Source organism: Lissotriton vulgaris, chromosome 7, assembly GCF_964263255.1.
Source record: "Lissotriton vulgaris chromosome 7, aLisVul1.2, whole genome shotgun sequence".
Lineage (NCBI taxonomy): Eukaryota > Metazoa > Chordata > Amphibia > Caudata > Salamandridae > Lissotriton > Lissotriton vulgaris.
The window spans coordinates 22,527,168-22,555,023 of record NC_141695.1 but is presented as its reverse complement, the minus strand read 5'-3'; the positions used below and the strand labels follow the sequence as shown (position 1 = coordinate 22,555,023).

The following is a 27,856-nucleotide window of genomic DNA, read 5'->3' as shown; positions in this document are numbered from 1 at the left end:
AGAATGAAACGGGATACACTCATCTGTGTAAATTACAGGGATACCCTCACCCGTGAAAATAACAAGAATGAAACGGGATCCACTCATCTGTGTAAATTACAGGGATACCCTCACCCAAACTGCAATCTTTCAACTTTGCCACGTATATGTAGACATTAAATAATACCCAGCAAGAACTAGGCTTGATGCAAGAGAAAACCCCAATAGAATAGCAGAATAAACAGCACTCTAAGTAACAAAGTATGGCAAAATAAGTAATAAAACAGGTGAACCTTCTGCTATGCAAATAAAACAAGAATTAAATACACCGGTACTCGACCCAAGTACCCGAGTGTCCTCTGAGAAAATAAATACATGTTATAAATTAAGTAGTAACCTGTTCTTAAATATGCCCAGAAGGTGGCGAACTAAACCCAGTAAAGTATAATGTTCGCCGTAGGAACGGGAATAGGAAAACATCGACATCCTTAGAGTGAGAAATTTCTAGTTCTAGGGGAAAATGTTCCAACAGTTCAGGTGCAAATATGTATTGATAACGGAGAGAAAAAAAACCTCATAAGTGTCGAGAAGAAAATTGCCGCGGAAGAGGGAGATTCACCCAAAGTCATTGCTGCATGTTGAAGTAATCCAGGAAAGCATGGAGAGAAAGAACGTGTAATGATAGACACAGTCTTATATGTAGTTTCCAGCTTCATTCCAAGAATGAATCCAATACAGGTGAGCGCCAGGGAGCAGCTACTATTCAGCCCCACTCCTCTGCAACTGCCCCTCAGTTATAAAGATGCAACACAAGCATTCTACATATCATCATAGCATTCTTAGCACTAGTCTTAAAGGTAAAGACAAATAAGGCAACATAACACACGCCCCTCTCTTCAACAAGAGAAAAGGAAAACACAAAATAACAACTTTAAAAAACCCAAAATAAATAAGATGACAAACGAATGACAAAACAAATAAAAGATTAATATATATATGTGATAATCAATTCATGACATAGTCCTTGAGCCAAAAGGGTAATGTAGTAGTTCTTTTACCATTACCTCTCTCAACTAAATTGGATTCACTAGAATCACCACTGGTATTGTTGGAATCACCATTGATACCACTACTACAATGACCGGCAACTCTTCCCCCCTCTTCACAAAAAGATTGACCCACAGTAAGCGGGTCACGCGCAACTCCATTCGTGTTCCCCTCAGTACCAGCAAATTGTGCTTGTAGACAACTGTTCTCAAAATGGTCTTCCATCCAATCATACATGTTTTGATTATCTGTCATTTCTCCCTCAACTTCATCAGATTTACTGCGACTAATAGCAATACTCTCATATTCCACACTTTTCCATCACTTAATCTAACAGCATTTCTCAAAACCTCAATGACCTGTTTCTGTGGTTCAAAGTGACTTTCACCTTTTGATACTTTAAAAGGTTTCTTGACTCGTACCCATTCACCTACTTTAATTTCCACACTTTTCGTACCATAGTGTTTATCATAAAACTCTTTACTTTTAGAATGGAGTAACTCCAAGTCATTCTTTACCTCAGTTGGAGACCACTGTGTCATTTTACCTTCCATTAACCAACCAGGATTGATTTTGCTCCTCGGTGACCTCCCCCTCATCATAATAAACGGAGATAATCCTGTGCCTGTTTGTGATGTATTCCTGTAAGACCAGACTGCCTTTTGTACTTGAACTTTCCAATCCAATTCCGCTGTTTGAATAACCCCCTTGATGACCCTATTGAATCTCTCAACAGTGCCGTTCCCACTAGGATTGTATTTTTTTTAATTTTAAAAGTTTTATATAGCGCTGGCTAGACCCGGAGGTATCAGAGCGCAGTTGTCTTATGTTCAACACCACACTTCTGAAAATAATTACTAGCCATGTGTGACAAAAACTGCACTCCATTATCCGTAAGGACACAAACAGGTAAACCCTACATAATAAAAATCTTGTCCAAAAATTTTAACACACTACATGTGTCTGCTTTGTCCACAAATCTTACAATAGGCCATTTTGTAAATAAATCAATAGCCACCAACCCAAATTCTTTCATTTCACCAATAGGCCCAATGATATCCACTGCAATAGTTTCCCACAGAAGTTCTGGAATCAGTCCATCACTCATGCAAGGTTTCAAGGTCTTAAGGGTTTTATCGGCAGAACTACAAACTTCACAGTTCCTAACAAAAATTTCCGTGTCCTTATCAACACCTGGCCACCAGAACATACTCTTCACCACAATTTTGCTTCTCCCTATACCAAAATGTCCCTCGTGACACAACTCTAAAATCTTCTTCCTTAAAGAAATCGGAGGAATAACACCGTCACCTTTGAAAAGTATATCTTTTTCTAAAGACATTTCCATCCTAACCTCCCAATATGCTCTAAAATTACCCTCCATGAAACATTATCTTGGCCAACCTTTACAAATATACTCCTTAACTTTTTTGAGTTCCAAATCCTTGTCCTGTTCCTCCAACCACTCTTTATTACTGATAGCTGGGGCACCTGAATCATGAATTAAAGCAATATTAACATTACCCCAAGGGTCATCAACACACTCCTCTAGTGGGGATGGCAATCTTGATAGGCAATCTTCAATTACATTGTCTCTTCCTGGTAAATAAACCATCTCATAAATAAATTCTTTCATGCGCATAGACAATCTTGCCATTCTAGCCGAAGCTCCAGAAATGCCGTCTGATGACAGAATTTTCACCAACGGACGATGATCTGTCCTAATAGTCACCGGTTTGCCCCACACAAAGGCTCTAAAATGTTCCAGTGCCCATGCGCATGCCAACGCCTCCCTTTCAATAATGGGGTACCAGACTTCAGCCGGGGAAAGTCTCTAGATGCAAAAAGAATAATTACTTCTTTTCCCTTAGTATCTTTCTGGGATAATACCGCACCTATACCCTTATCGCTCGCATCCGTTGTTAATAAACATTCAACATTAGGATCAAAACTAGCTAAAGCATTAACACTCTGTAAATCTACTTTAACCTTATCAAATTCCTCCTTGCACTCTTTTGTCCAAACAAACTTCGCATTCTTCTTAAGCAAACTCCGAATATAAAATACTTTTGACGCAAAATTTTTCACAAACTTTGCGCAATATTCTGCCATACCCAGAAATGCTCTAACCTCCTCCTTAGTACTCGGTGCCCCTGAATTCACAATATTTTCAATCAATGCCAGTTTAGGTTTCACTCCTTCCTCACTTATGATGTGTCCTAAATAAGATACACTTCTTTTGCAGAACTTACACTTTGATAACTCTACTGTAAGTCATGCCTTTTCTAGAACACTCAAAACTTGTCTTAACTTAGAGTCATGTTCCACTTTGTCCTTAGCTGCCACCAAAATGTCATCTTGAAAGAATGCAACCATATCCATGTTCCCCAATAACCTATACATCAATCTCTGAAATACCGCCGCAGCCGACGCTAACCCAAATGGCATTCGTCTAAATTGATAACACCCGAAGGGTGTGATAAAGGCTGTTAAATACCTAGACTTTCTAATTCTACTTGATGGTAAGCAGCAGATAAGTCTATGGTTGAAAACCATGTTGCGCCTTTAAAAGAGGACACCATCTCGTTGATCTTAGGTAAAGGAAATTTTTCTATAACAATGTTGTTATTAAGATGGCGTAAGTCTATGCATAAACGGATCTTGCCGTTGGATTTCCGTGCAACGACAATAGGACTGATCCACTCAGAGGCTTCCACTTCCTCAATGATCCCTTTAGCTAATAGTCCTTGTAACTCTCCTTTCACCTCATCTCTAATTAACATTGGGATAGGTCTAACTTTGTGTACTTTTGGTTGTGCATTAACTTTGAGTTGTATTTTGTGTTCAAAGCCCCTTAACTTCCCCAAAACAGTACCAAACACTCCTGGAAATTCTTTGTTCAAAACATCACTCAATTTGCTCTCCTTATCCATAACTAACACTTTTTTTTCTCTATTCGGATCCAAAATAATACTTACATTTTTCTGATCCCACCACCCCAAAACTGATGGCCCCACTTTAGAAACGTATAACTTTCCCCTTGTACTCCTTCCTTTAAATAAAAATGTGAGCCACCTATAACCCAGCATCTCAATTCTCTTCCCTGTATACCCTACCGGACAAATATCTGATACTCTTAATTGATCCCCAACTTTTCCTACAAAATATTTCTTCCAAACCTCCTCATTTACAATAGTGTAAGGAGATCCCGAATCTGCATACACTTCCACCACCACACCACCAAAAGATACCTTACATAAAGGTTTCCCTTCTAAAGCCTCATCTGATATGTTGATGACATAATTACCTCTCACATTCTTTACCCATTCCAAACTTTCATCATCCTCCTCAACAACTACTTCTTCTTCGTCCCAAACATATTTTACATTGCTACGTTTGCGGCACATTTTTAAAAAGTGCCCAACGATCCCACAAATTCCGCATTTCTTGTTAATAGCAGGGCAGGTCCTACTAAAAGCTAAGTTTTCTTTGCTATCACAACGATAACATCTTCTTTCTTCTCCTCTAGTATCCTTCTTCTGAAATCTTGCTGGTTCACTATTCCATCTTCCTTGTGAACTCTGATGGTACCTTGTTTGAGCCCTGTTTTGTGGTAGAATTTTGCAAATTGCGACCGAAGTTTTCTCATGTTCAGTTTTTTTAACCACAGTAGAACATCTCCCCGACATTTCCGCCTTCCTCATAATGGCTAACACATCCTCTAATGGCTGATCGCCATTCACCCATAGTCTATCCTGTAACGTTGTATTATTATTATGCATAACTAGTTGGTCCCGTATCAATTCATCATTAAGAGTTCCGAATTTACAATCAATCGCTTATTTCTTCAAGTCATCAATCCACTCATCAACCGTCTCTGTTTTACTCTGCTTTCTCTGAAAGAATTTGTGCCTAGTCACTCCCATGCACACTTTAGGTGCGAAATATTTATCCATGTTACTAATGCAGTTTTCAAAAACGTTCAGATTCACATCTTCCACTTTACTCATGCGAGAATGAGTTTTTAGGCCAATTGCTCCTAAAGAATGTAATAAAATTATTTTCTTTTGTTCCGGTTTCATTTTCTTTTCCTCATCAATTGCCTCTATGTAATTTATAAAATATTCTTTCCACTCGATCCATTTTATTTCTGGTTGAGTACCAGTAGCACAAAACGGTTGAGGAGCACTTATACTAAAATTCTGTTGTGCCATTCCCCCCTCTGTATTCTCTCTATAATTGTCTGTAACAATATTTTCACTAGAGTCTCCTGTCTCCATAAACCTCTCCTCTTTTATTATTATTTTGTTTTTTAAACCGTCTCTTCCTCTTTATAAAATTACTACTCCCCGACTACCTCACATGTATTTCCTTTGTTTTCTCTTCGTTTTCTCTTTCGTATTAACCACGAAACATATTCCTTCACAGCGTCCAGACCCTAGCGTCTCTGCTGTGTACGCTCTCGCGTCTCTGCTTGAAATTAACAGTTCCGCTTTACAAAATTGGCCGCCGCGCAAGGTTACGTTGCGTGACCCTGCGCCACAGCGTCATATCCTCCACGATCCAGAAGAGCTTTAAACAGTCAGCTTGCTGCCTCGCGCACTTCCCGCATGGAAGCTCACCGACTGTTCATAAGATGCAGCACTAGAGATTCAGCAGGCACCGTGCGTAATTCAATTTAAAACTCTCTTAACAAGAGGTACGTCGCTCTAATTGCTTCCGCTTACTGCCGATTCACCGTTGTCATCAGATTCTGCCAAACAAAAATGGCGGCACGCAATAGACGTGCTTGCAGGGTGGCTCTCGGTGTGTGCGTGCACCCACGGGCTTGAGCACAGCAGAATGTGGATGACGAAGACATGAAGGCCACGACCGTCATAGGCAAGAGGTGAGTGCGGGCGCTCATTTTCAAGATTTAAATGAAGTATGACAGTTGCCACCGCCTACAATGTAGGGAAACTAAAACCCTAAACAGAAATATGTATAAAACTGCACCTAGCTCACCATGTTGGTTTCCTCTCAAACAGCCACCACGGAGACACAGCAAGAGATGCACTAACACGGAGGCAGGTTGAATCACAAACACGCACATCTGTAGAATCGGAATACTCTGAAGTGACATGACCAGAGTTTTCCATTTCATGCAAAGTTGATGAAATAATAACAGCAGCTCCACGTCTCACTGAGAAAGATAAAATTGATGCCATATAATAACTTAAAGTCACTGTCACTTTCTAAAATGACTTTCTTGGATTTCTTGAAGCAGGTGGCTGCACAAAGCTCACAAACGTTATTAAAAGTCCACAAGTTCCAATATTTGTATAACAGGGAAATACTGTTGAAGCGCTCTAAGCAAGGTGTCAAATTCGAAATGACTCTTCGGTATATGTAAAACACTGGTGATTGAAAGTAAGATTTCTTCAGCATAACACATACAGCTGTCAGTTTCTGTAGAACTTCGCAAATGCAGGTATCAATGTCCCACACTGGTTGAGTATTGAATAAATGAATGGTGCTAGTCCAATCAAATTAAACGCTGTTGAACATATAATACTTGTTATTCAAAAAGGTATGACTCACATGAAAGATGCAGGTTTCTGTGGATGACTGATAAGCACTGTGGCAGTCACATCTGGTCACAGGTTAGAAAAGAATCTGGCACGCCCAAGTTGAAGGCTGACCGGTATCAAGGTCGCTGGTGGGGCTGGGGCTACCAATTTCTTTAAGTAGTACTTGAAGCTTGAAAATCGTAAGTTATAATTCTTTAGTTGCAGTTTCAATGTTCCTTGTAAAAGAAAATTTTAAATCTGTAGGTTCAAGAGTCCAAACGTCGCCAAAATGTTCTAAGTAAGACATCCAAGTTGTAGACCAGGTGGTAAGTTCCAAGTAGTTCCTTTATTAAGTTTCAATTGTAGATTTAGGAAGATGAAGAATAGATGGAAATAAGATTGAAGTAAGATAGAAGTATAGCCCCACCAGGAGCAGTCTCCCTCTGCTCAGCCTCTCATCCTCAACTGACACTCTTTCCACCAGTCCACACACCAACATTCCATGACATCATACAGCATTCTCCTGACTGAACAGAAGAGAGAGCATTGACGTAAAGAAAAAAGAGAGGAATTAACTATTACAACACAAACTCTATCACTTCAGGAGCCAAATTGCTAGGTTGAGTTCCTGGGGATTTGGATGCCTTATCTCTCCAGGGCTCTGAGTGAGGAGACTGGAGTTGAGATGCAGCTTTTGTTGAGAGCTCTAATAGGGTGGTGAAACAAGGTTGGCGTGCCCATGTGGGAGCTACTAGAATGGGTTTAAGGGTTGATTGTCTGAGCTTCCAAACTACCAGTGGAATTAGTGGGAGAGGCGGAAAAGCGTAGGCAAATATCCCTGACCAGTTCATCCATAGGGGATTGCCTTTGGATAGCGGGTGTGGGAACCTGGAGGCGAAGATTGGGTATTTTGCGTTTTGATCTGTGGCGAACAGGTCTATGTGAGGAAATACCCATTCCAGAAAGTAGAGAAGGATTTGGGGATGAAGTTCCCACTCATGAATTTGCTGCCTCTGTCTGCAGAGAAGGTCTGCAATTGGATTGTTTACTCCTGGAAGGTGTTCTGCTAGGAGATACATTGTGTGATGTATGGCCCATTTCCAAATGGCATGTGCTAGTTGTGATGGTTGGAGAGAGTGTGTCCCCCCCTGTTTTTGTATGTAATACAGAGCTGTCATGTTGTCTGTGCGGACTAGGACAGTTTTGCGTATTAGGTGACTTTGTAAGGCATTGAGTGCTAGAAACACTGCTAGTAGCTCCAGGTGATTGATATGAAGGCTCATGAACTTTAGAGTCCATAATCCTTGGATTGTGTGACTCTGTAGGTGAGCTCCCCGACCAGTGAGCGATGTGTCTGCTGTTAGCACTGTCTGTGGAGAAGGGTCGAGAAAGGGCAGCCCTTTGGACAAATCTTGTCGGTTCCACCACTGCAGAGAGCGGGTGCGGCCGTCTACCAGCAATAGATTGTAGTGCAAGACACCATCATGCCTAGCAGTTGCATGAAGACTCTTGCTGGCAATGAGTGGTTGGGTTGAAATTGAGTGAGAAGGGACTGAATACTGTGAATCCTGGCTGTATTAGGAGAGGCTAGAGCTTTATGGGCGTCTATTGTGGCTCCCAGATAAGTTTGTGTGTTGGAAGTGGGTAGATGAGACTTCAACACATTTACTGTAGACCCTAGTTGGTGAAGAAAGTGAATAGTGGTTTGAGTGTGCTGGAGACACATTTGGTAAGTACTGGCTTTGATGAGCCAGTCGTCCAGGTATGGGAAGACGTGGATGTGTTGTCTTTGCAGCTGAGCTGCGACTACTGCCATGTATTTGGTAAATACCCTCACAGCAGTGGTGACTCTAAACGTCAGCACTTTGAATTGGTAATGGTGACCCGCTATCTGAGGTATTTGCGATGAGCAGGATGAATTGGAATATGAAAATATAGGAGTCTTTTAAGTCTAGAGTAGACATAAGATCCCCCTGCCGTAGAAGCGGGATCATATGATAAAGTGTTCTCGTGTGGAAATGTGTAGTGATGAAGCCGGAATCAAGGTAGTTGAAATGTAGGTTTATTCATAACAGGTGCTGCGCAGCAGCTCAACAGCAAGCCAGATAGTCAACTGTATAAAGACCATTCAAAATACATTCTAAATAGAACTAAAGGGACAAGGGAAAGAACAGGCAAGGAGAAGAGTTCTAGAAAGACTAGAGCGAAACATTAGCAAAACATTACATCATCCTCTCTCCTTCAAAACAGAGAAAGGAAGAAAAGAGAAACTGAAAAAGAAACGAGCAGCAAGAAGGGAAAACAGGAAAAGAGAAAGTGAAGGAAGGAAAGAACAAAACAAGGAAAGAGAAACATCAACGATATCTTGCAGGAACAAAACGAGTACGAACACTCCTGCGAGGTTCAACAGGAACAAGAGAAGTAGAAGGCAAAACAGAACTACTTTCAGAAGAAAGGTGATTTACAATGGGTTCACCCACTTTGACAACTCTGGCAGCATTCCACCAATGCTTCATATTCACTCTCACAGAATTACCACAAACGTTGTCAATGACAAAAGGTTCAAAAAACCTGGGACTACCTTTAGTGGTGTGCACAGGTAATTTTACACAAATTTTCTCACCCACCTTGAATGGTTGAGAAATGACTTTCTTCCTAGAGTCAAAATCATTTTTCTGCTTGGACTGGGCATACATCACGTTAGACCTAGCAATTTCATCTAGATTGTCAAGGGAATTCAGCTTAACCCAACGTGACATCCACCCAGGACAAACTTTGGAACATGGTTTTCTCCCACGCAACAACTCAAAGGGTGACACTTTGGTAGAGGAATGGGGTGTGGTGCGATAGATCTAACCGCGTTGGGTACATGACAGTGCTGGGCAATAGCCCACTGAATGCAATTGTTGAGGACCCTGTTCATACGCTCAACAAGACCGTTCGTTTGAGGGTTATAAAGGGCACTCCTCAAATGATCAATACTACTTTGGCACACAAAAGAGTTAAACTCTTGACTGATAAATTGGGAACCGTTATCACTTACAATGGAGGAAGGAAAACCTTCACGCAAAAACAGGTCCTTCAGAAAATCAATCACATTCTTGGAATTGGCCTCGCTAACAAAACGGACCTCTGGCCACTTTGAGTAATAGTCAACAGCAACTATAGCGAACCAGGAAGAAGAAGGAAGTAAATAGAAGGGACCCACTAAATCGATACCTACTTTTTCCCAAGGCCTGTCAGGGAAAGAAATGGGTTGCAAAGGAGGAGAACGTATCTTCAAACATTTCTCAGCACTTGAACAGACAACACATTCCTCAACAACAGTATCAATTTCTTGATCCATTTTGGGCCACCAGTAATGTTCTCTAACCCTTCTCTTAGTTAATGTCTTACCCAGATGACCCTCATGTGCACCTTTAACAATCCTGATTCTGAGGTCACTAGGAGGAATGAGTCTATCGCCACGCATGAGCAGACCTCCTCAATAGAGAGTTCCTCAGAAACTTTAACGAAAGTTTGAAGGGAAAAATGAACATTCTTCGCTCTGGGCCATCCATCTTTGACATATCTAACTACCTCATTGAGAAGGACGTCATTAGACAAATGCTCCCTCCATTCTGCCTAACTGATGGAACGCATATCATCCATACCAACAAAAGCAACAAAACAATCCTCCTCATCGTAATCCTCCTCCCAATCTCCTTCACAGTCAACGTCAACGGGATTCCTTGAAAAATAATCTGCTCTAGTGTTTTTGTTGCCCGGTATATAGCTAACCTCAAAGTCATATTGGAGTAATTTAGTAGAAAGTCTTGCAATTCTTGGGGAGTGTTCCTTGATACGGACACCAGTCAGGATAGAAACTAAAGGACTGTGATCGGTCCTCAAACGGAAATGCTTACCCCAGATGTAAATTTTAAATTGTTGTGTCTTGTAAAGCGCACTGCTACCCGGAGGCCTCGTAGCGCTATAGACCGCTGGGGAACCCGTCCTGGCTTTCCCTGTGAGATAGTCCCTCCTGGGGGTCTCCAAGGTGAAACCAGGCATCCCCGGCGTTTGTGTGCGGCCGTTGTGGAGATGAGGCAAGCTAATGCCCAGAGTTGCCGAGTGTGATCCCTGGTCGGAGTAGGCACCGATGCGAGAATTATCAGTCCGCTGATCCTGGTCCAAGACCAGGAGATGTAAGGATTAAACTTTCTTATTGCCCACCAGCAGGCTAAGAGTTCTTTTTCAATCACCGCAAAATTGGACTCAGCTCCACGGAGAACTCTTGAAGCATAACCCAGGGTCTGCTCTACACCACCAACTTCCTGAGTGAGAACGGCCCCCAAACCAAACCCACTAGCATCTACGGTGATGGTACACATAGCATTCGGATTGAAAGGTTTCAAAACTTTAGAACTGATCAATTCTTGTTTGATCCAGGCAAAAACTCTTTCACAACTGGCATCCCACAAAAAAGGAACTTCTCTTTTAAGCATGTTGGACAAAGGTTGTACCCTAGAGGCATAGTCAGGTATGAACCTGGCATAAAACTCACAAAGTCCAATGAATGACTTTAAACCACTTTTGTCCTTAGGTGCAGGGCTATCGACTATTGCTTTGACTAGGCCAGGCCTAGGTTCCACGCCATTCTCAGACAACACATGACCAAGATACTCTACCTTCCGTGCCCTGAAAACACATTTCTCTTTCTTCAAAACAACACCAGCATTGCCCAAAGCTTTTAAGACCTTCCTCAAAATTTCATCATGGGCATCACAAGTGATTCCATGAATAAGCACATCATCCTGGAAAACGACAACTCCACTGATACCTTTCAAAATATTGGTCATGATCCTCTGGAAAACTGCTGCCGCAGAGGCTAGCCCAAAAGGCATACGGCAGTACTGAAAGGAACCTACAGGGGATACAAAGGCAGTGAAGTGTCTGGAAGCAGGATCTAGAACCACCTGGTGGTACGCAGATGCCAAATCTAATTTGCTAAACCACTTGGAACCGTCAATAAGTGACAACATGTCAGGAATTTTAGGGAGGGGGAAAGAATCTACCCAGATGTTCTTATTTAAACTGCGTAAATCAACACAGACACGAAGTTCCCCATTCTTTTTTTTAGCGACCACTAAGGGAGAAAGCCATAAGGAGGACTCAATGGGTTCAATTATCCCTTTACTGCTGAGTCCAAACAGCTCCGTCTCGAGTTGTTCTCTCACACTGAACGGGACGTTCCTCAGTTTATGTTTAATAGGGATGGTATTGTCCTTGACACGAATAGTGTGCTTAAACCCTTTCACTTCTCCCAAATTATTGCTAAAAACGGTGGGAAAATCTTTGACTAATGTGTTGATGAAATCATCACTTGGAATGGTGAGATTATTACTTGTGGAGGGCTGGTCATCAGTTTGAACAACAGAGATGGAGATGGGATCTTTAGTGCCAGGACGGAGAACCATCTTAAACAAACCTTGATGGAACCAACCAAGGATGTTTAACCCTTTGATTGAAACATACACTTTGCCAAAAATTTTCCTCTCTCTGAATTCAATAGAATCCTCAAAATAACCCTTGAGTTCAATCTTTCTACCCTCATAATTAAGAGGAGACCTGTCAGGAGGAAAAAGCTTGCGATCACCCCAAACCTCTTCGAAAAGTTCTTGAGTAAGCATGGTTATCCTAGCACCTGAGTCTACTAACAGATAAACTATTTTATCACCAATGCCAATATCAGTGTATGGATCCACACATTCACATTCAAGATCATCAACACCAACGCCAACAACAGCAACCATATCTCTTAAATCGTCTTGGATATTGGTGTCATCTTGGCTGCAGTCAGAAACATAGGCAACAGAAGTAGGGTTATAGTTATTGTTCCACTGTTTGTTGGGCTGAGGTAGAGAAGCATTTCTTTTTACACTTTGGCACACTTTAGCAAAATGACCTAACCTCCCACACAATCTACAGGTGACATTTCTAGCTGGACAAGGACGTCCAGACTTGGAATGAGGAAAATTTCCACATTTGAAACAAATATTAGTTTGTTTAAAGAATTTGTTGTCAGTACGACCTGAAGCATTTGCCTTATTATCTACAACTTTAACAACATTAACAGTTTCTTCTTTACAAAATGACGTAGAGGGTTTTCCATCAAGCTCTTTGACAGAAAGTTTTGAAAATTCAATACTTTTAGCAACACGTACAGTTTCTTCAAGTGAAGGATTACCTAAAGAAAGCAATTTTTGTTGTATACTTTTATCTAGACATTTGCAAATGTATTGATCCCTAATCATTTGATCTCTGAAATTTTCAAATTCACACTCTGCACTAAGTACTCTCAGTGCGGAAATGAAGTCTTCAACCTTTTCTCCTTGCTTCTGTTCACGTTTGTAGAATTTGTGTCTGACAACAACCAAACTGGGTTTAATATCAAAACGTAATTCTAGTAATCTTACAGTTTGATTATAGTCATCCAAATCCTCATCTCCTGGAGGAAGTACTAACGGAGGTAAATGTTTAAATATTGAGCGACCTTCAAACCCAAGACTATTCAAAAGAAGATACTTTTTCCTTTCTGCTCTGTATCTCGATTCACCAATGGCTCCTAAATAAGTAGTAAATGCATCAAACCACTTCTTCCAATTAATAGGGGGTTCCCCAGGAAGATCAAGAAAAGGTGGTGGAGGAGAAACTGCCTGTAAACTCATCTTGCTTGAAGGAATGAGATAAGTTTAAGAAGAAAAACTGTGAACAGCAGTTTATCCAAATAATTTATTTTTTTTGTGTGAAGGAGAAGATGAGTTCCTTGACAGTATCAGTTATATGAACAACAAAAGTAAAAAGGAACTAAAGCTATTAAAACGAACAAAAGTAAAATTAGAAGCTTTCCCTGTGGAAAAGAAATTCAGAATGCAAGGTGACAAAATGTTCTGATACCGTGTTGTAGATCGGGTGAGGAATTCAAGTTGGTTGAAGAAAGTCTTGGTTTCTCGCTGAAGCAGTTCACAAAGTAAAAGAAAGTGACACGTTTATATTGGGTTTGATCTCCGTTCAAGTACGTGTTGACTAAATGCAAGAATGTCAATGTCTGACTTGCGTGTTTGCAATGTTTTCAAATGAAAAAAAATGATCCTTAAAATGGCGCTTGACGATGCGTTTCACGAGTTCAACGTTGCGTTCCAGTATTAAAATGGCATTGACGTTGTGACGCGTTTCAGTAACCAAGGCGTCACGTTCCACATACGCTTGTAATAGACAATACGCTATTGTCGTAGAAGCGTAGATAGCGTTGGCAGGATTGTAAACGTCATACCATAACAGTACGCTGATAACGCAGGTAACGTAAGTAGATTACGTGGATAACGCTAATTGCGTGGACTGTGCGAGTCACACGTATACGCATACGTCAGGACACTTGCGCTGAAAGGAAAGCTGCCGCCGCTTTGAAGTAAGTAAAAATTACACAGTACCTTGCTCAATGAAAGTTCGCAGAGCTTAAAACTTGAAGAGGTGGTGAAGTTCAAAAGAGAATTGAACGATTCTTGGAAGGTATTTCACTTGTGGGTTTTTTCGAGTAGAAATCTTGTTTCTTGAATGCACGCGTGGATAGCATACACCTGTTGACGATCGTCGCCTCGTTTTTTGTAGTGATGAAGCCGGAATCAAGGTAGTTGAAATGTAGGTTTATTCATAACAGGTGCTGCGCAGCAGCTCAACAGCAAGCCAGATAGTCAACTGTATAAAGACCATTCAAACTACATTCTAAATAGAACTAAAGGGACAAGGGAAAGAACAGGCAAGGAGAAGAGTTCTAGAAAGCAGAGAGCGAAACATTAGCAAAACATTACAAAATGCTCTGACAATATGTAGAGGTTTAGTTCTCCAAGATCCAGAATAGGTCTCGAGGAGCAGTCCTTTTTGGTGATGAGAAAGAACAGGGAGTACACACCCGTCCCTTGATGTTGTATGGCTCCTTTGGAGAGGATAGACTGTACTTCTTGCTGAAGTAGATGTAAATGTTCTGGTGACATTTTGTGAAAAGGTGGTGGTATGTTTGGAGGATTGTTGTTAAGCTCCAGGCAATAACCATGGTGGATAATTCCTAACACCCATTTGTCTGTGGTGATAGATTACTGAATGGGGAGGAAAGGGGAGGAATTGTAGAAGACGTCCCCAGGTAAGTGTTAGATGATCGGGGGAAGTATAGGCAAGTCACTGCTTGTTGGGGGAGGTGGAGTTACGCAGTGCGGAACCCTTGCCTCAGCATTTGTTGTTGTTACCTCTATATCCTCTGCTAAAGAAACCCCTTGTAGAGGAAGATTGATTGTTGCCTTTGGCATTATACATCATGGCTCGGGGCATTCGTAACCTTTAGCAGGGCAAAGTGCTTGGTGATCTGCAGACTGAAACACGATTTGTATTTTCACAATATTCATTTACAGTAAGTGATGTCACCACTGCACCAATACCAATTTTAGTAATGGGTGAGACGGTTAGGTTCTTAGTGACAATGAAAGGATTGGGGATCGACCATGCTCTCAGAATAATATTGTCTGGCTTGGCCTCTGTCTTCAGAATATGCTTGTGTTGGCTTGGCCTCTGCCCCTAGAATATGCCTGTGTTGGCTTGGTCTCTGTCCTCAGAATATGCCTGTGTTGGCTTGGCCTCTGTCCTCAGAATATGCCTGTGTTGGACTGGCCTCTGTCCTTAGAATATGCATGTGTTGGATTGGCCCTTGTCCTCAGAATATGACTGTGTTGGCTTGGCCTCTGCCCCTAAAATATGCCTGGTTTGGCTTGGCCTCTGCCTTTAGAATGTGCCTGTGCTTTCTTGGCCTCTGTCCTCATAAAATGCCTGCATTGGCTTGGCCTCTGTCCTCAGAATATGCCTGTGTTGGCTTGGTCTCAATCCTTAGAATATGCTGTGTTGGATTGGCCTCTGTCCTCATAATATGCCTGTGTTGGCTTGGCCTCAATCCTTAGAATATGCCTGTGTTGGCTTGGCCTCTGCCCCTTGAATATGCCTGTGTTGGCTTGCCCTCTGTCCTCATAATATGACTGTGTTGGCTTGGCCTCTGCCCCTAAAATATGCCTGTGTTGGCTTGGCCTCTGCCTTTAGAGGCAGGTACTCTCTCCTAACAACATGGCTGCCAATGGCCCCTGCTACTGTGAAGTGGCCACTATCCTAACTGCGCACTAGTAGTTGGGGGACAGGCTGGGACATTGTGACACTGTAACCCTGAGCGTCTCGCCCCTTGTCACTAGAGAAGCCACCACAGAGTCCTCAGAGCTTACTGGAATCTTCCAACCCCGAGACTGGCGCCAGAACTTGCCGCCTTTTTGCAGGGCCACCTGACCTAGGGGTATAAAGGCAAGGGAGGGAAAACCTGACAGTTAGTTAGAGCACAACTGGACCGGGGGGCACTCCACAGGAGTATAGGCTGCTGGGCCAGGGGGAAGCTACACTACTGAGGCCTGCTGTCCCCAAGATAGCTGAGTGATCCTGCCAGCCTGCTGACCTTACCCAGTGTGAGGGGGAACCCGGGGTGCCAACTCCAGTGTGCCTGCGCAAATCATCCAACCTCTCAACCACTGCTACAACGTTCTACCACTAATCGTTGCCACCTACTGCCAGCACTGAGAGAAGGAGCGCTGGCTACCCAACTTCTGGATCACCCCCAACCAGCGCTGAGGAACCTGTGAGAGCTACTGCAGCTGGGATTCACCAGGTAAAGCGCTGTGTCCCCCAAAGTGCTGGGTTGCCAGGATCAGACCCCCTCTGTACGCGCTGTGCCATATAAGTGCCAAACTACCAGAACTTGCCCCCTGCCGCTAGCGCTGGGCTGCTGAAGGGCTCGACTGAGAGAGACTGCTGCCTTCCTGCTAGTGCTGACTCCCTAGAAACCACTGTTGCCTGTTGTGGTGCTGCGTGGGCCCGAAGGGCGCTAATTGATCAAGATCACCGCCGCTGCCCGGGAAGGAGAAAAGAGGAGGAGTGCAGTTAGTTGGTGACTCACCGTGCTGGCTATTTTCCTGAAGAGCGCAGTGGGCCCGGGGTCACCGCCGCCAGCCTAGGAGTCGTGAGAGGAGCTGCGCGTGCATCGCCGCGGTGACCGAGGAGGAAACACCAACATATCTCCGCTGCGACCCCCCGGAGCCTAGGGAGGGCCATCACAGTAGTAGAGAAGGCCACGCTGGGCCTCGGTCTTGCAAGCGTGCGTTGCCCAGCAACAAGGGACTCCGGCCGCGTCATCGGCCGGGCACCCTTTAAGTCGCGCTAGGATTGGCTCCCGGGACTCGAGGCAGAGGGAGGCCTGGAGCAGATCCTAAACTTCACCGAGGGGGCTCCGTTGCATGGGGGAGCCCCCCCAGACAAGCATCCTGCAGAGGAGAGCCCCGCGGGCTTGGAGAACCTTGCCGCTCCTCCCTCCAGGAGAGAGAGAGCCCTGTGAAGAGAGAGCAGTGGGCTGACTGGAGGGGGTCGTCCCCCAGAGACATCGCTCGGCGGCGCCTGGCTTACGCAGTGCCACCTCCCCCTGAATCAGGTAGTGAGTGCGAGGCTCCAACCATCGCCCGGCTGCTGAGTCCTCAGTGAAGGAGGGGGGGTGAAATAGCTGTCTCGAGCTTCCATCTGGGTACTTGTACAACTTGCCAGAGTGACCCTGAATTGGAATTGAACACTGAGGGGCATATTAGCCTAGCCTCCATTCACGTCAGTGTGAATCTAGCCAACTGTAATGATTATGTGGAAGGGGGCAGGATATTGGTAGTGCCTATAGACCGGAGGAGATAAGTTGATTGTGCCCTGTATTAACCCTTGCATAAGGACTGTTACCTTTAGTGTGCACATGCATAGGAATGTTTACTGGCCTTGATTGCGCGCATAAGATGTGTTGCCCTTGATGAATATGCGCAAAAGCGCTGTTGCCCTTAGTAAAGGTGTAAATAAGAAATGTTGCCTATATTATCCACCTGCATAAGAAATGTGACCTCCAGTGAACAAGTGCATAGGAAATGTTATCTTTAATGAACCTGTGCCTAAGAGGTGTTACCTGTGGAGACCTGAGGTTGTGAAAACTGGTTACCCTGTTTAAAGTGAAAACCTTGCGTTACCTACCTTAACCAGAAGTAGATAAAGATACTTTTTTCTTGCCAATGAACTTGGTGTGGTGCCTCTTTATTGCTTGTGCTTTACTGGGTCAGTGTGAGTGTGTGCTGCACAACTACTTAAGACGTAGTCCCTGGAGTGCCTTCCCGCCTCACGCCAAGCATTTTCTATTAGGTAAGCACCCCTTGGAATAGGAATAGTTATTTAATCCCCCCCACCACTATCCCGCTTTTCCCTGAGGCAAGCACCCCTTAGAGTAGGAATAGTAATTTACACCCCGCCACTATCCAGAATTGTCTATGAGGTAAGCACAAAAACAATAGTGTCAATGGGTCTAGAAATGAAAGTCTATATGTGACACATAAAACCTATGCTGCCTGTGGCATCCTACCTAGAAACAAAGAAAAGGCAGAAATGCTGGGAGGTACCCTGATCTCAATGTGATCTAAAAGGATACCCATCAGTCACCACACGGAACCGCCCTTCATCATTTGGGATTCCTTATGGACCACCTACTTGGAAACCTACCAGTAAATATGGAAGGTCAGATCTTATAACCTCCAAAGAACCTGGTAGTGGCCAGTGTGGTCTTAGTATTGATGGTACTAGTTTGTAGATAAATGTGTGACTGATTTGCAGTGCATGTGAAAAAGATAGTGAAGCACCGCTCTCTCCGTCGGTACTTCCTTTGTTCCCTGAGCCGTTGCCAGGCGAGGCGAGGCTTCAAACTCCTATGACAAGGTGACATGCAGAAATAACAGCAACAGGTCAAGACTACACCTAGGAGATCAGGTGATCTTTTTCCTTGTCGCAGCATGACACTCATGCAGTCACTATTCTTTTCATTTATCACTATTTAATTGCAGTAGCATAATGTATATCTAGGTCCTGATGAAGGCAATGGACACACTAGTCCAACATTGTTGCTGAAACATGTCGACCACCCTTTCCACCCAGGTAGTTATTTGTTAAGACTACCTTTGCTGCTCTTTTAACATTGGTGGAGCGAGCAGAACACAGAATAAAAATTCATATTTGCTCCCTCACCTAATTTTATTTTCACCATTATTCACTATCTTTTTCACATGCACTGCAAATCAGTCACACATTTATCTACAAACTAGTACCATCAATACTAAGACCACACTGGCCACTACCAGGTTCTTTGGAGGTTATAAGATCTGACCTTCCATATTTACCGGTAGGTTTCCAAGTGGGTGGTCCATAAGGAATCCCAAATGATGAAGGGCGGTTCCGTGTGGTGACTGATGGGTATCCTTTTAGATCACATTGAGATCCGGGTACCTCCCAGCATTTCTGCCTTTTCTTTGTTTCTAGGTAGGATGCCACAGGCAGCATAGGTTTTATGTGTCACATATAGACTTTCATTTCTAGACCCATTGACACTTTTGTGTTTTATACTTCAGTTAAGGGAACGTGTCTTTGCCTGGTCTTTAAATTCCCTTGGGCCCCCCCTCACTTTTTTGTTATTATTATGAGGTAAGCACCCCTTGAAGTAGGAATAGTAATTTAAACCCCACCACTATCCAGCATTTTCCCTGAGGCAAGCACCCGTTGGAGTAGGAATAGTATTTAAACCCCACCACCATCCAGCATTTTACCTGAGGCAAGCACCCCTTCGAGTAGGAATAGTAATTTATACCCCGCCACTATCCAGAATTGTCTATGAGGTAAGCACCGCTTGGAGTAGGAATAGTAATTTAAACCCCACCACTATCCAGCATTTCCTCTCATGCAAGCACCCTTTGGAGTAAGAATAGTAATTTATACCCCACCACTATCCAGAATTGTCTATAAGGTAAACACCCCTTGGGGTAGGAATTGTAATTTAAACCCCACCACTATCCAGCATTTTCTCTCAGGCAAGCAACCCTTGGAGTTGAAATAGTAATTTACACCTCTCCACTATCCAGCACCCCTTGGAATAGAATTAATTTTCTTCTTATTTTACAGTCTTCGTTTCAACTGGTGAATATCAAAAAACTACAACATCAACCTTTTCAAAAAAGTAAGAGAACACAAACCAACTGTCAATAATATATATTAACAACATTTCTCTCCTGTAATAGTATATTACAAATAACCCATCAGATTTTCTATTTCTCCTTACAGAATTAACCGACAAAAATCCATTCACCAATTTAAAAGCATCAAGCTACATCGCTGCAAAGGGTAAACCACTATAAATATTTCTTAATCATACAACTTAACAATTTTTCTCTCCCAAGAAATTTTTTTAGAAATAACTTTTCTTCCAATACAGCTGCAAAATCTCGTATGTGAAGATTAACATATGCATTTCATTTAGACAAGTACATTGAAAAAGAAAAGGACGATTTGATTAATTAAATGTATTATGACTTTTTGAATGGTTTGAGAACTGTATTTATATTGGATAATATTTTTGCGCAGCTTAGGGAGTTCTGCCAGGGGAAGGGGTTGTTCTTCAAGTGGAGCGCCAAGAGAGAGGAGCTCCAGAAGAGCATGAGAGTAGGGGCATTGGCCCACCCTGGAAGGGGAGGGGACGAGGGGCAGGGGGTGCAGGAAGCTCCAGGAGAGCTGGACCTACTGCACATAGATGCTAGCGATAATGTGTTGCCAGGAAGACGTTCCAGGACCAGTAGTGTGTCAGTTAGGAGCTTATCGGTGGAGGAGCTCGAGGACAGGAGGGAGGAGAGACAACTTAAACTAGAGCTTGCCAGACTAGATAAGGAGCGGGAAGAGAAGAGGTTGGCCATGGAGGAAAGTAAGCTTCTCCATGAGCTTAGCCTCAAGGAATTGAAAATGAAGGCCCTACAGATAGGCGCTAATAACAGTGCAAATGGTGGCAGCATACCGATGGAAGCGCCACAGGAGTCCAGATTCTACATGCCTAAGGATGTGGTGGCCAGTTTCAGTGTAGGGGATGATTTTGATAAGTGGCTAGCAGCTTACGAGGTGTCCATAGCGTCCCCGAGAGTTATTGGGGGGGTTGCCTGTATAGGTACATGCCTCCGGTGGCGAGGGACACCGTCTTGACCTTAGAGAAGGCGGACCAGACCAATTATCCGAGGATGAAGGAAGCGTTACTTCATCATCACCACTAGCTTCCCACCCAGAACTGGGTAGATATCTTAGACTATGCCCGCAAAGCATTAGAAGGTTGGATGGGGGTCAGTGAGGTGACCGACTACGAAGGGCTGTACAATCTGTTTTTAAGAGAGCACCTTCCTGATAAATATTTTCCAGAGATGCGCCAACACCTGGTGGACCACAAGTTGACCAACCCGAGGGAGGTTGCGGAGGAGGCAGATACCTGGGTCAGTACCCGGGTGTCCCACAAGGGATCCGGGGAGGGACTCCCAGAAGGGTGGGCAGGGTTTCCTCCAGAAAAGAGAGGGGGGAGATAAAAAGAAGGAGTTCTTCAAAGGCCCCCAAAATAGACCGCAAGGAAGCGGGGTAGGATCCCAACCACAATCTGGTTCTCCCAAGCCGACTCATACTGACTGAAGTCAGCAGTCCAAGACTGTCCGGTGCTACGAGTGTGGGGATCCCCAGTGTCGGAAAAGGTCCCCAACCCCTACTGGAGATAAGAGCCCTGGGGGGCTAGTGTAGCGCTGGGCGAGGAGTTATCCCTAGATAAGGGAGGTGAGTGGGCAGGCTTGACCCTAGTATCATTGGGGGACAGGGAGATGGTCCCAGAGACACAGGTACCCTCGAACACTGCCAAGTACCGGCAGAGGGTCCGGGTTAACGGGCAGGAGGTGGAGGCTCTGAGGGACACGGGTGCCAGCATGATGATGGTAATGAGACGTCTGGTGTCGTACTCCACCCGATTGTGATGGCTGACAACAGTGTAGGTCACTATCCCGTGGCCCAAGTTCCCTTTGAGTGGGGAGGGGTCTCGGGCCTATTGAGAGTGGCGGTGAGCCCTGCCATGCCAGTGGATTGTTTGTTAGGGAACGATCTGGAGTATACCGCCTGGAAGGAGGTGGAGTTCCAATAACACACCGAAATGCTGGGATTACCAGGATGGACCTGTGCGGTCACACGTCCATGGCTGCCCGGCAAGGAGATCAACCAGGGCTGGAGCTAGGAACAATGGCCCAGCCCACCGCTGAACAGGAAGAAACCGTGGAAAATGCCCCCAGTGAGATGGATGGAGCACCCGCTGTGGTGGCCCCGGAGTCCACGGAAGAGGGTGTTGGTCCTGTGGGGGACTTACCGACCCCTGCAGAGTGGCAGGTGGAGGAAGGGCCTACCCGGGAAGAATTCTGTTGGGCGCAGAGGGAGTGCCCCACCCTTGAGGGCATGCGGCGACAAGCCGAAGCCGAATGGTTGCCACCTACTGCCAACGCTGAGAGAAGGAGCGCTGGCTACCCATCTTCTGGATTACCCCCAACCAGCGCTGAGGAACCTGTGAGCGCTACTGCCGCTAGGAATCACCAGGTAAAGCGATGTCTCCCCCAAAGAGCTGGGTTGCCAAGATCTGACCCCCTCTGTACACGCTGTGCTAACTAAGCGCCAAACTACCAGAACTTGCCCCCTGCGGCTAGCGCTGGGCTGCTGAAGCGCTGGACTGAGAGAGCATGTTGCCGTCCTGCTAGCGCTAACTCCCTAGAAAGCACTGTTGCCTGCTGGGACGCTGCGTGGGCCCGAAGGGCGCTAATTGATCAAGATCACCGCTGCTGCCCAGGGAGGAGAAAAGAGGAGTAGTGCAGGTAGTTGCGGACTACCGTGCTGGCTATTTTCCTGAAGAGCGCTGTGGGCCCGCCACTGGCCTGGGAGTCGTGAGGGGAGCTGCGGGAGCATCGGCGCGGCGAAGGAGGAGGAAGCATCAACATATCTCCGCTGCGGCCCTCGGAGCCTAGGGAGGGCCGCCGCGGTAGGAGGGAAGGCCGCGTTGGGCCTGGGTTGCGCGAGCGCGTTGCCCAGCAACCGGGGCGCCAGCCGCGCCCCCATGAAGCCAGGCTAGGATTTGGACTTTCTTCAGAACATGACCCCTGGAAAATATAAAAGTTTAGAGAATTTCCCTATACTGTTCCGCGATAAGGGCAGATAGCTGCTCATTATATAAACGTGACCTTTGTTGCAAAGAATCCACTCCATCCCGATTTAGGAGAGGATCCACTGTATGTAGAACCTCCTGTAAATGGGGTAGCCCTGTAGTGAAAACTGCCATCAAGGGTCCTGCCCCGTGTCTACACCTGTTAAAGTAGAGGATCCCACCGCATCCAAATCGGGATGGAGTGAATTATTTGCGACAAAGGTCAAGTTTATATAAGGAGCAGCTATCTGCCCTTATCACAGAACAGCATAGGGAAATTCTCTAAACTTTCCTATTTTCCAGGGGGTCACGTCCTTAAGAAAGTCCAAGCACACTTAATGGGGCAGCAACAGACAGAAACATGTTGGCAATAGGGTCCTAGGACCATAATCTCTCGAGAGACCCTTAAATTCATTGTTTTTAATATAATTGCCAGATCCAAGAATAAAGGGATACTGGGATCTGACATTGATTTTTAATCTTTATCCCCCTGGCCAAAACTCTCTCACTAAGCACTCCCTGAAATCTGGTTGAGCCCACCAGATTTCTAGGCTGCAGGGTTTCCCGATGTTGAAGCATGACAAAAACTAGGGTATCTGAGGGAATATAATAACAAAAGGAATTGCTTCCTTCCCCATGCAGCAGTGCTGCTAACACTTCACATAGGACATACCACCTATCTATGATACATAGACCGTTCTAATTAGCCGAATAATCCATCTGTGGCAAACTAGGTCATATAGGGAGTACTTTTTGTGATACAGTATATACCCACTGGAGGGTGTACTCCCTCCAGAGTTCCTCTCGGCCCCCCACCAAGCAAGGGAGTTCATTCCTCGCATGGTTTTGTGATTCATGCTTGGTGGTAAAACCCCAGCACCAATGGAGACCCTTTTTTCTTTAACTGTAGCGCATGTAACAGGGGCAGTCCTCATGGGAGGTTACCAAAGTACAAAAGGAGGGACTACTGAGCATGTTAACCAAAGAAAAGCAGTCATTTATAAAGGAAGACAAAAGAACCAATAGTCAACGTTGGGCGTGATCAAAGCCCATAGACTGAATACCACATGTCGCAAAGACAGCACATGCGCTGCCTAGGTGAGGCCTAAAAACTATCATTGTTGAAAAGCTTGCTGCAGATTAAATATTGTAAAAATAGTTGCAGAATTGTCAGGGAGACTGGTAGAAGGTATGAATAAAACATGATAATCTTATATGCTTACCTGCGACACTGCTGCTATGTCCCCAGTTCTTGGGGTCATGCTGGTCAGCAAAATAGGCCTCACCTCCACCACTATCAGTGAAAGATCCAACTGATGTGGCACCTGCGGCTCCTGTTAGACAGGGATAAATATGGACATGTTCATTATCATATTGAAAGATTTCTACAAAGGGAAGGTCAACCCATCACAATACTGAATAAAAACCTGGTAATCAAACCTACCGCACTATTTTATAGTAGGTACATGACAAAGGGCAGGCCGCAGTACAGTGAGCAGTAAAACATGTTAGTGTAAACATTTTTTTTGTAGGTAGGTACTAAAACTTTATTTCGGCCATAGTAAGGCCATAAAAGTACAAGATAAAAATAGAAACACGAGTTTGGTGGCCGTCATGAGTCAATCAATGTCACAGTAATTAAAAAGCACAGATTACAGGAATAAAATGTAATAATGAACAAGCACTGGAAATGTAATCGGTATTGCATTTGTTTGAGTAGGAGCTATTGGCATCGTAAATGGCAATGTATTTTACTTATGTGTTATGGAGTGTATGTATGTGGTGTGTAGTGGAACTATGTGGGTTGGATTGGATTAGTTAGTTGTGTGACTGTGTGGCGTGGAATGGTGTGGTGTGGATTTGTGTAGTGGAATTATGGGGCATGGTGTGCTGTGGAAATATATGGTTAGCAATTATGTGGCATTCAGTGTAGTGGCATTATGTGAAGTGGGATTGTGTATTGTGAAGTGGTAACTAGTACAGTTCAATTATGTTTTGTGCTGTTGAATTTTGGGCACAATGTGGAATTGTGTGATGTGGATTGAGTATGTAGTGTGTTATGTAATTGTGTTGTTGAGTTGTATTAAATGGTTTATTGTTAAATTATGAGGTGTGGATTTGAAATGTGTGAAGCTGGCTTGTATGGCATGCAACTAACTGTGTGTATAACTTGCATTTTTGCTGACAGAAAAGAACAAATAGTTAGGAGCTAAGCATTGGATCTGTGTGTTTATAAAAAAAGTAAAGCATTGGAGCTATTGGCATTGTAGATGTAAATGTGTCTTACCTAGGTTATGGATTGGAGTGGAAGTATGTGGTGTGTACCAATCATGTGGGTTGGATTGGACTTGATAGTTGTGGCATGGTGTGGTGTGGATTTGTGCAGTAGTATTATGTGGATAGTAATTATGTGTATTGGAATTATGTGGAGTGGGACTGTGTGTAATGGAGTGTAAGTATGCGGAATGGTATTTTGTGTTGTTGAGTGTTATGTAGTGGAGTTTAAAGAAGACATTATGTACAATTGAATGACTCTATTAAAAAAAAGAACAAAAAAATTATTTTTATTGTCCTTGCAATGCTGGCAACCCTCTTCCTGCCGGTTGTAATGTTTGTTTGTTATAGTTTTTTTGTTATGAATGGAGGGACATAAACAAAAGGAGGTGGAGATTGACGAATAGTACCTGAATTACAACACAAGCAGCGGACAGACACTAGGAGAGAAACAACAGATGCCCGATTCCGTGGGCCCACTGAGGAAGTGCTGAGTAATGCTGAAGTGGTGCTGAGGTGGTAGTGCAGATGTGAGGCTCATGTGATGTGGAATAATACTCAAGTGTTGCTGAGTGATGCTCAGGTAGTGGTGTGCTGGTGTAGAGGTGATACTGAGTGTTACTGAGGTGGTGCTGAGTGATGCTGAGGTGGTGCTGAGTGACGTGAGGCAATGAGCCATGCTGTGTTGAGGTGATGCTCTACTGATGCTGAGGTGGTGCTGCATGGGTGCTGAGTTGCTGCTGAGGTGAGGCTGCATTGGTAGTGGTGCACTGATGCGGAAAAGGTGCTCTGCTGATGTTTATGTAGGGCTGCACTGGTGCTGGGTTGGTGGTAAACTGATGAGGAAGTGATGCTGAGGTGATGATGAGGTGGTGCTGAGTGATGCTGAGTTGCTGGTTCATGCTAAGATGGTGGTGCTGCACTGGTGCTCAGGTATGCTGAGCTGGTTCTCAGGTGGTGCTGAGTGATGCTGAGTTGGTGCTGTGTTGAGGTGATACTGCACTGATGTTGCAGTGGTGCTGCATTTGTGCTGAGTTGCTGCTGAGATGGCGCTGCTGCAGGGAGACGGGTGCAGGGGTATCTTTTGATGTCGGGAAACTTACCCTCGGCTGGTCGCGGTTGGTGGGGTCCCTGGTTCTGAGGCTGCAGGCGTTGTCTGGTTCATCGAGGAGGGTCGTTGGGCACTGGACTTCGGGTCCCAGTCGCCGGGGGGACGTCCTCGTGGTCTCGGATCACTCGTGCACAGCTCGGCGGTTGCAGAGTGGGCAGTTCTTGAGCTTCCTGGCTGGCACCAGGGGGTGGTTGTTGAAGCAGAGCCTCTGCTTATGGGAGTCCCAGTCTTTAAGAGGGTCAAGGCATGCAGGTCCTCAGGGTGTCACAAGGTTGCTGTCCGCAGGAGTGGCCGGGATTAAGCAGGAGCAGGTTCCAGGATCGACAGGCCGGTAGGGCTGGGGCCAAGTCAGTGGGTGTCGTCCTGTTGTTAGCAGCTGCACGGCGGGTCTTCTTCTTCTTGATCTTCTTTCTTCTTTTCTTATCAGAATCTCAGGAAGGAAGGTTCAGGGTGCCCCTAAATACTAAATTTAGGGGTGTTACAGGTAGGGCAAGGGCAGGGACCAATAGGTCCCTGTCCTGGGGTGGGTACACCACCTAGCCTGCTCCTCTCCTGTGGGAGGGGGGCAGGAGCCTAGCTGTGATTGGGCAGGGCTCCCTATCTTCAAGATGGCTGGAGCCCGGGGGTCGTGCTTCACCTCGCCTCTCCCACCTGAGGGGTGGGGTTGGCACAGGTTGGCACACCCCCCTTCCTGACGTAGAGTTTCCCGCCAGTCTTCCCGCCAAAGTGGGGGTTGGAACTAGTGGGGGCCAGTTGCTGAGTACAGCAAATGGTCTGGAGAAGCTCACAGAGGCGGCATGCCTTTGAAGCTTCCCCCGCCCATCCTGGGGGAGGAGACCTAGCAACTCGCCCAGGATGTGCATTGTTGCAGGCCCAAGAGAGCAGGGGGCTCTCCACCCAGGGTTCCAGCAACATGTCTGCTGTGTGGCAGCCTCTGCAGCCACTCAGACCAGACGTGGATTGTAGGTTAGGTTTTCAGGGGGCATCGCTAAGATGCCCTCTGGTGCATTTTACATTAAATCCCACACTGGCATCAGTGCGGGTTTAACGTGCTGAGAAGTTTGGTACTAAACTTGTCAGTCTTCAGTGTGGCCATTATGGTGCTGTGGCGTTCGTAATGACAACCTTCCAGCACCATATACTCTTAATAGCATCACTGCACTTACAGTTCCCAGGAATGGCTCTGGGTACTGTAGCGGCACAGGGCTCATGCACCTGTGCCCACGCCACTGGCATCCGGCACCCATCTAGAGGGGTGACTGAAGTATGCCGGGGCAGTGGGTTCTCTGGGCATGGCACACAGGGATGTGTGCCATGTCAACTCTCTGTTTAGTTCTGTACTTAGACACTCAGCCTGCAAAGGCAGTGGGTGGGTGTCAGGGCACAGGTCCCCTAAGGGTGGCACAATAAGTGCTGAAGCCCTTAGGGGTCTTCTCTGGTCACCAGGCCCTGGGCACCTAGGGTACCATTTACTAGGGCCTGATAGGTAGCCAGAGATGCCAATTGGTTTTTGTTTCAATACAGTTTTAGGGAAGGAACACAGGCCCTAAGTACCTGGTTGGCAGGAGCCCAGGGCACACTCAGTCATAGCACATCAGCAGTTCAGCAAGAAGTTGGGGCATACCAATGCAAGAAAGATTGCACTTTCTCACACTGTGCTTGTGCCGAGTCATGCTGAGGCGATGCTGCTGTATTCGTGCTCAGGTGGTGCTGAGCTGGTGTCCACCTGGTGCTAAGTTATGC

The 27,856-nt window shown here is 45.1% G+C and overlaps 1 protein-coding gene across 1 annotated transcript in view; it reads right to left on the bottom strand.

Annotated features, from left to right (window-relative positions):
* Positions 1–27,856, bottom strand: part of LOC147700546 (uncharacterized) — a 130,801-nt gene that overhangs the window by 61,099 nt on the left and 41,846 nt on the right. The window contains exon 7 of the mRNA XM_086929693.1: positions 23,952–24,062. Within this exon, the coding sequence (XP_086785819.1) occupies positions 23,952–24,062 (111 nt within the window). The remainder of the gene's footprint in view (positions 1–23,951; positions 24,063–27,856) is intronic.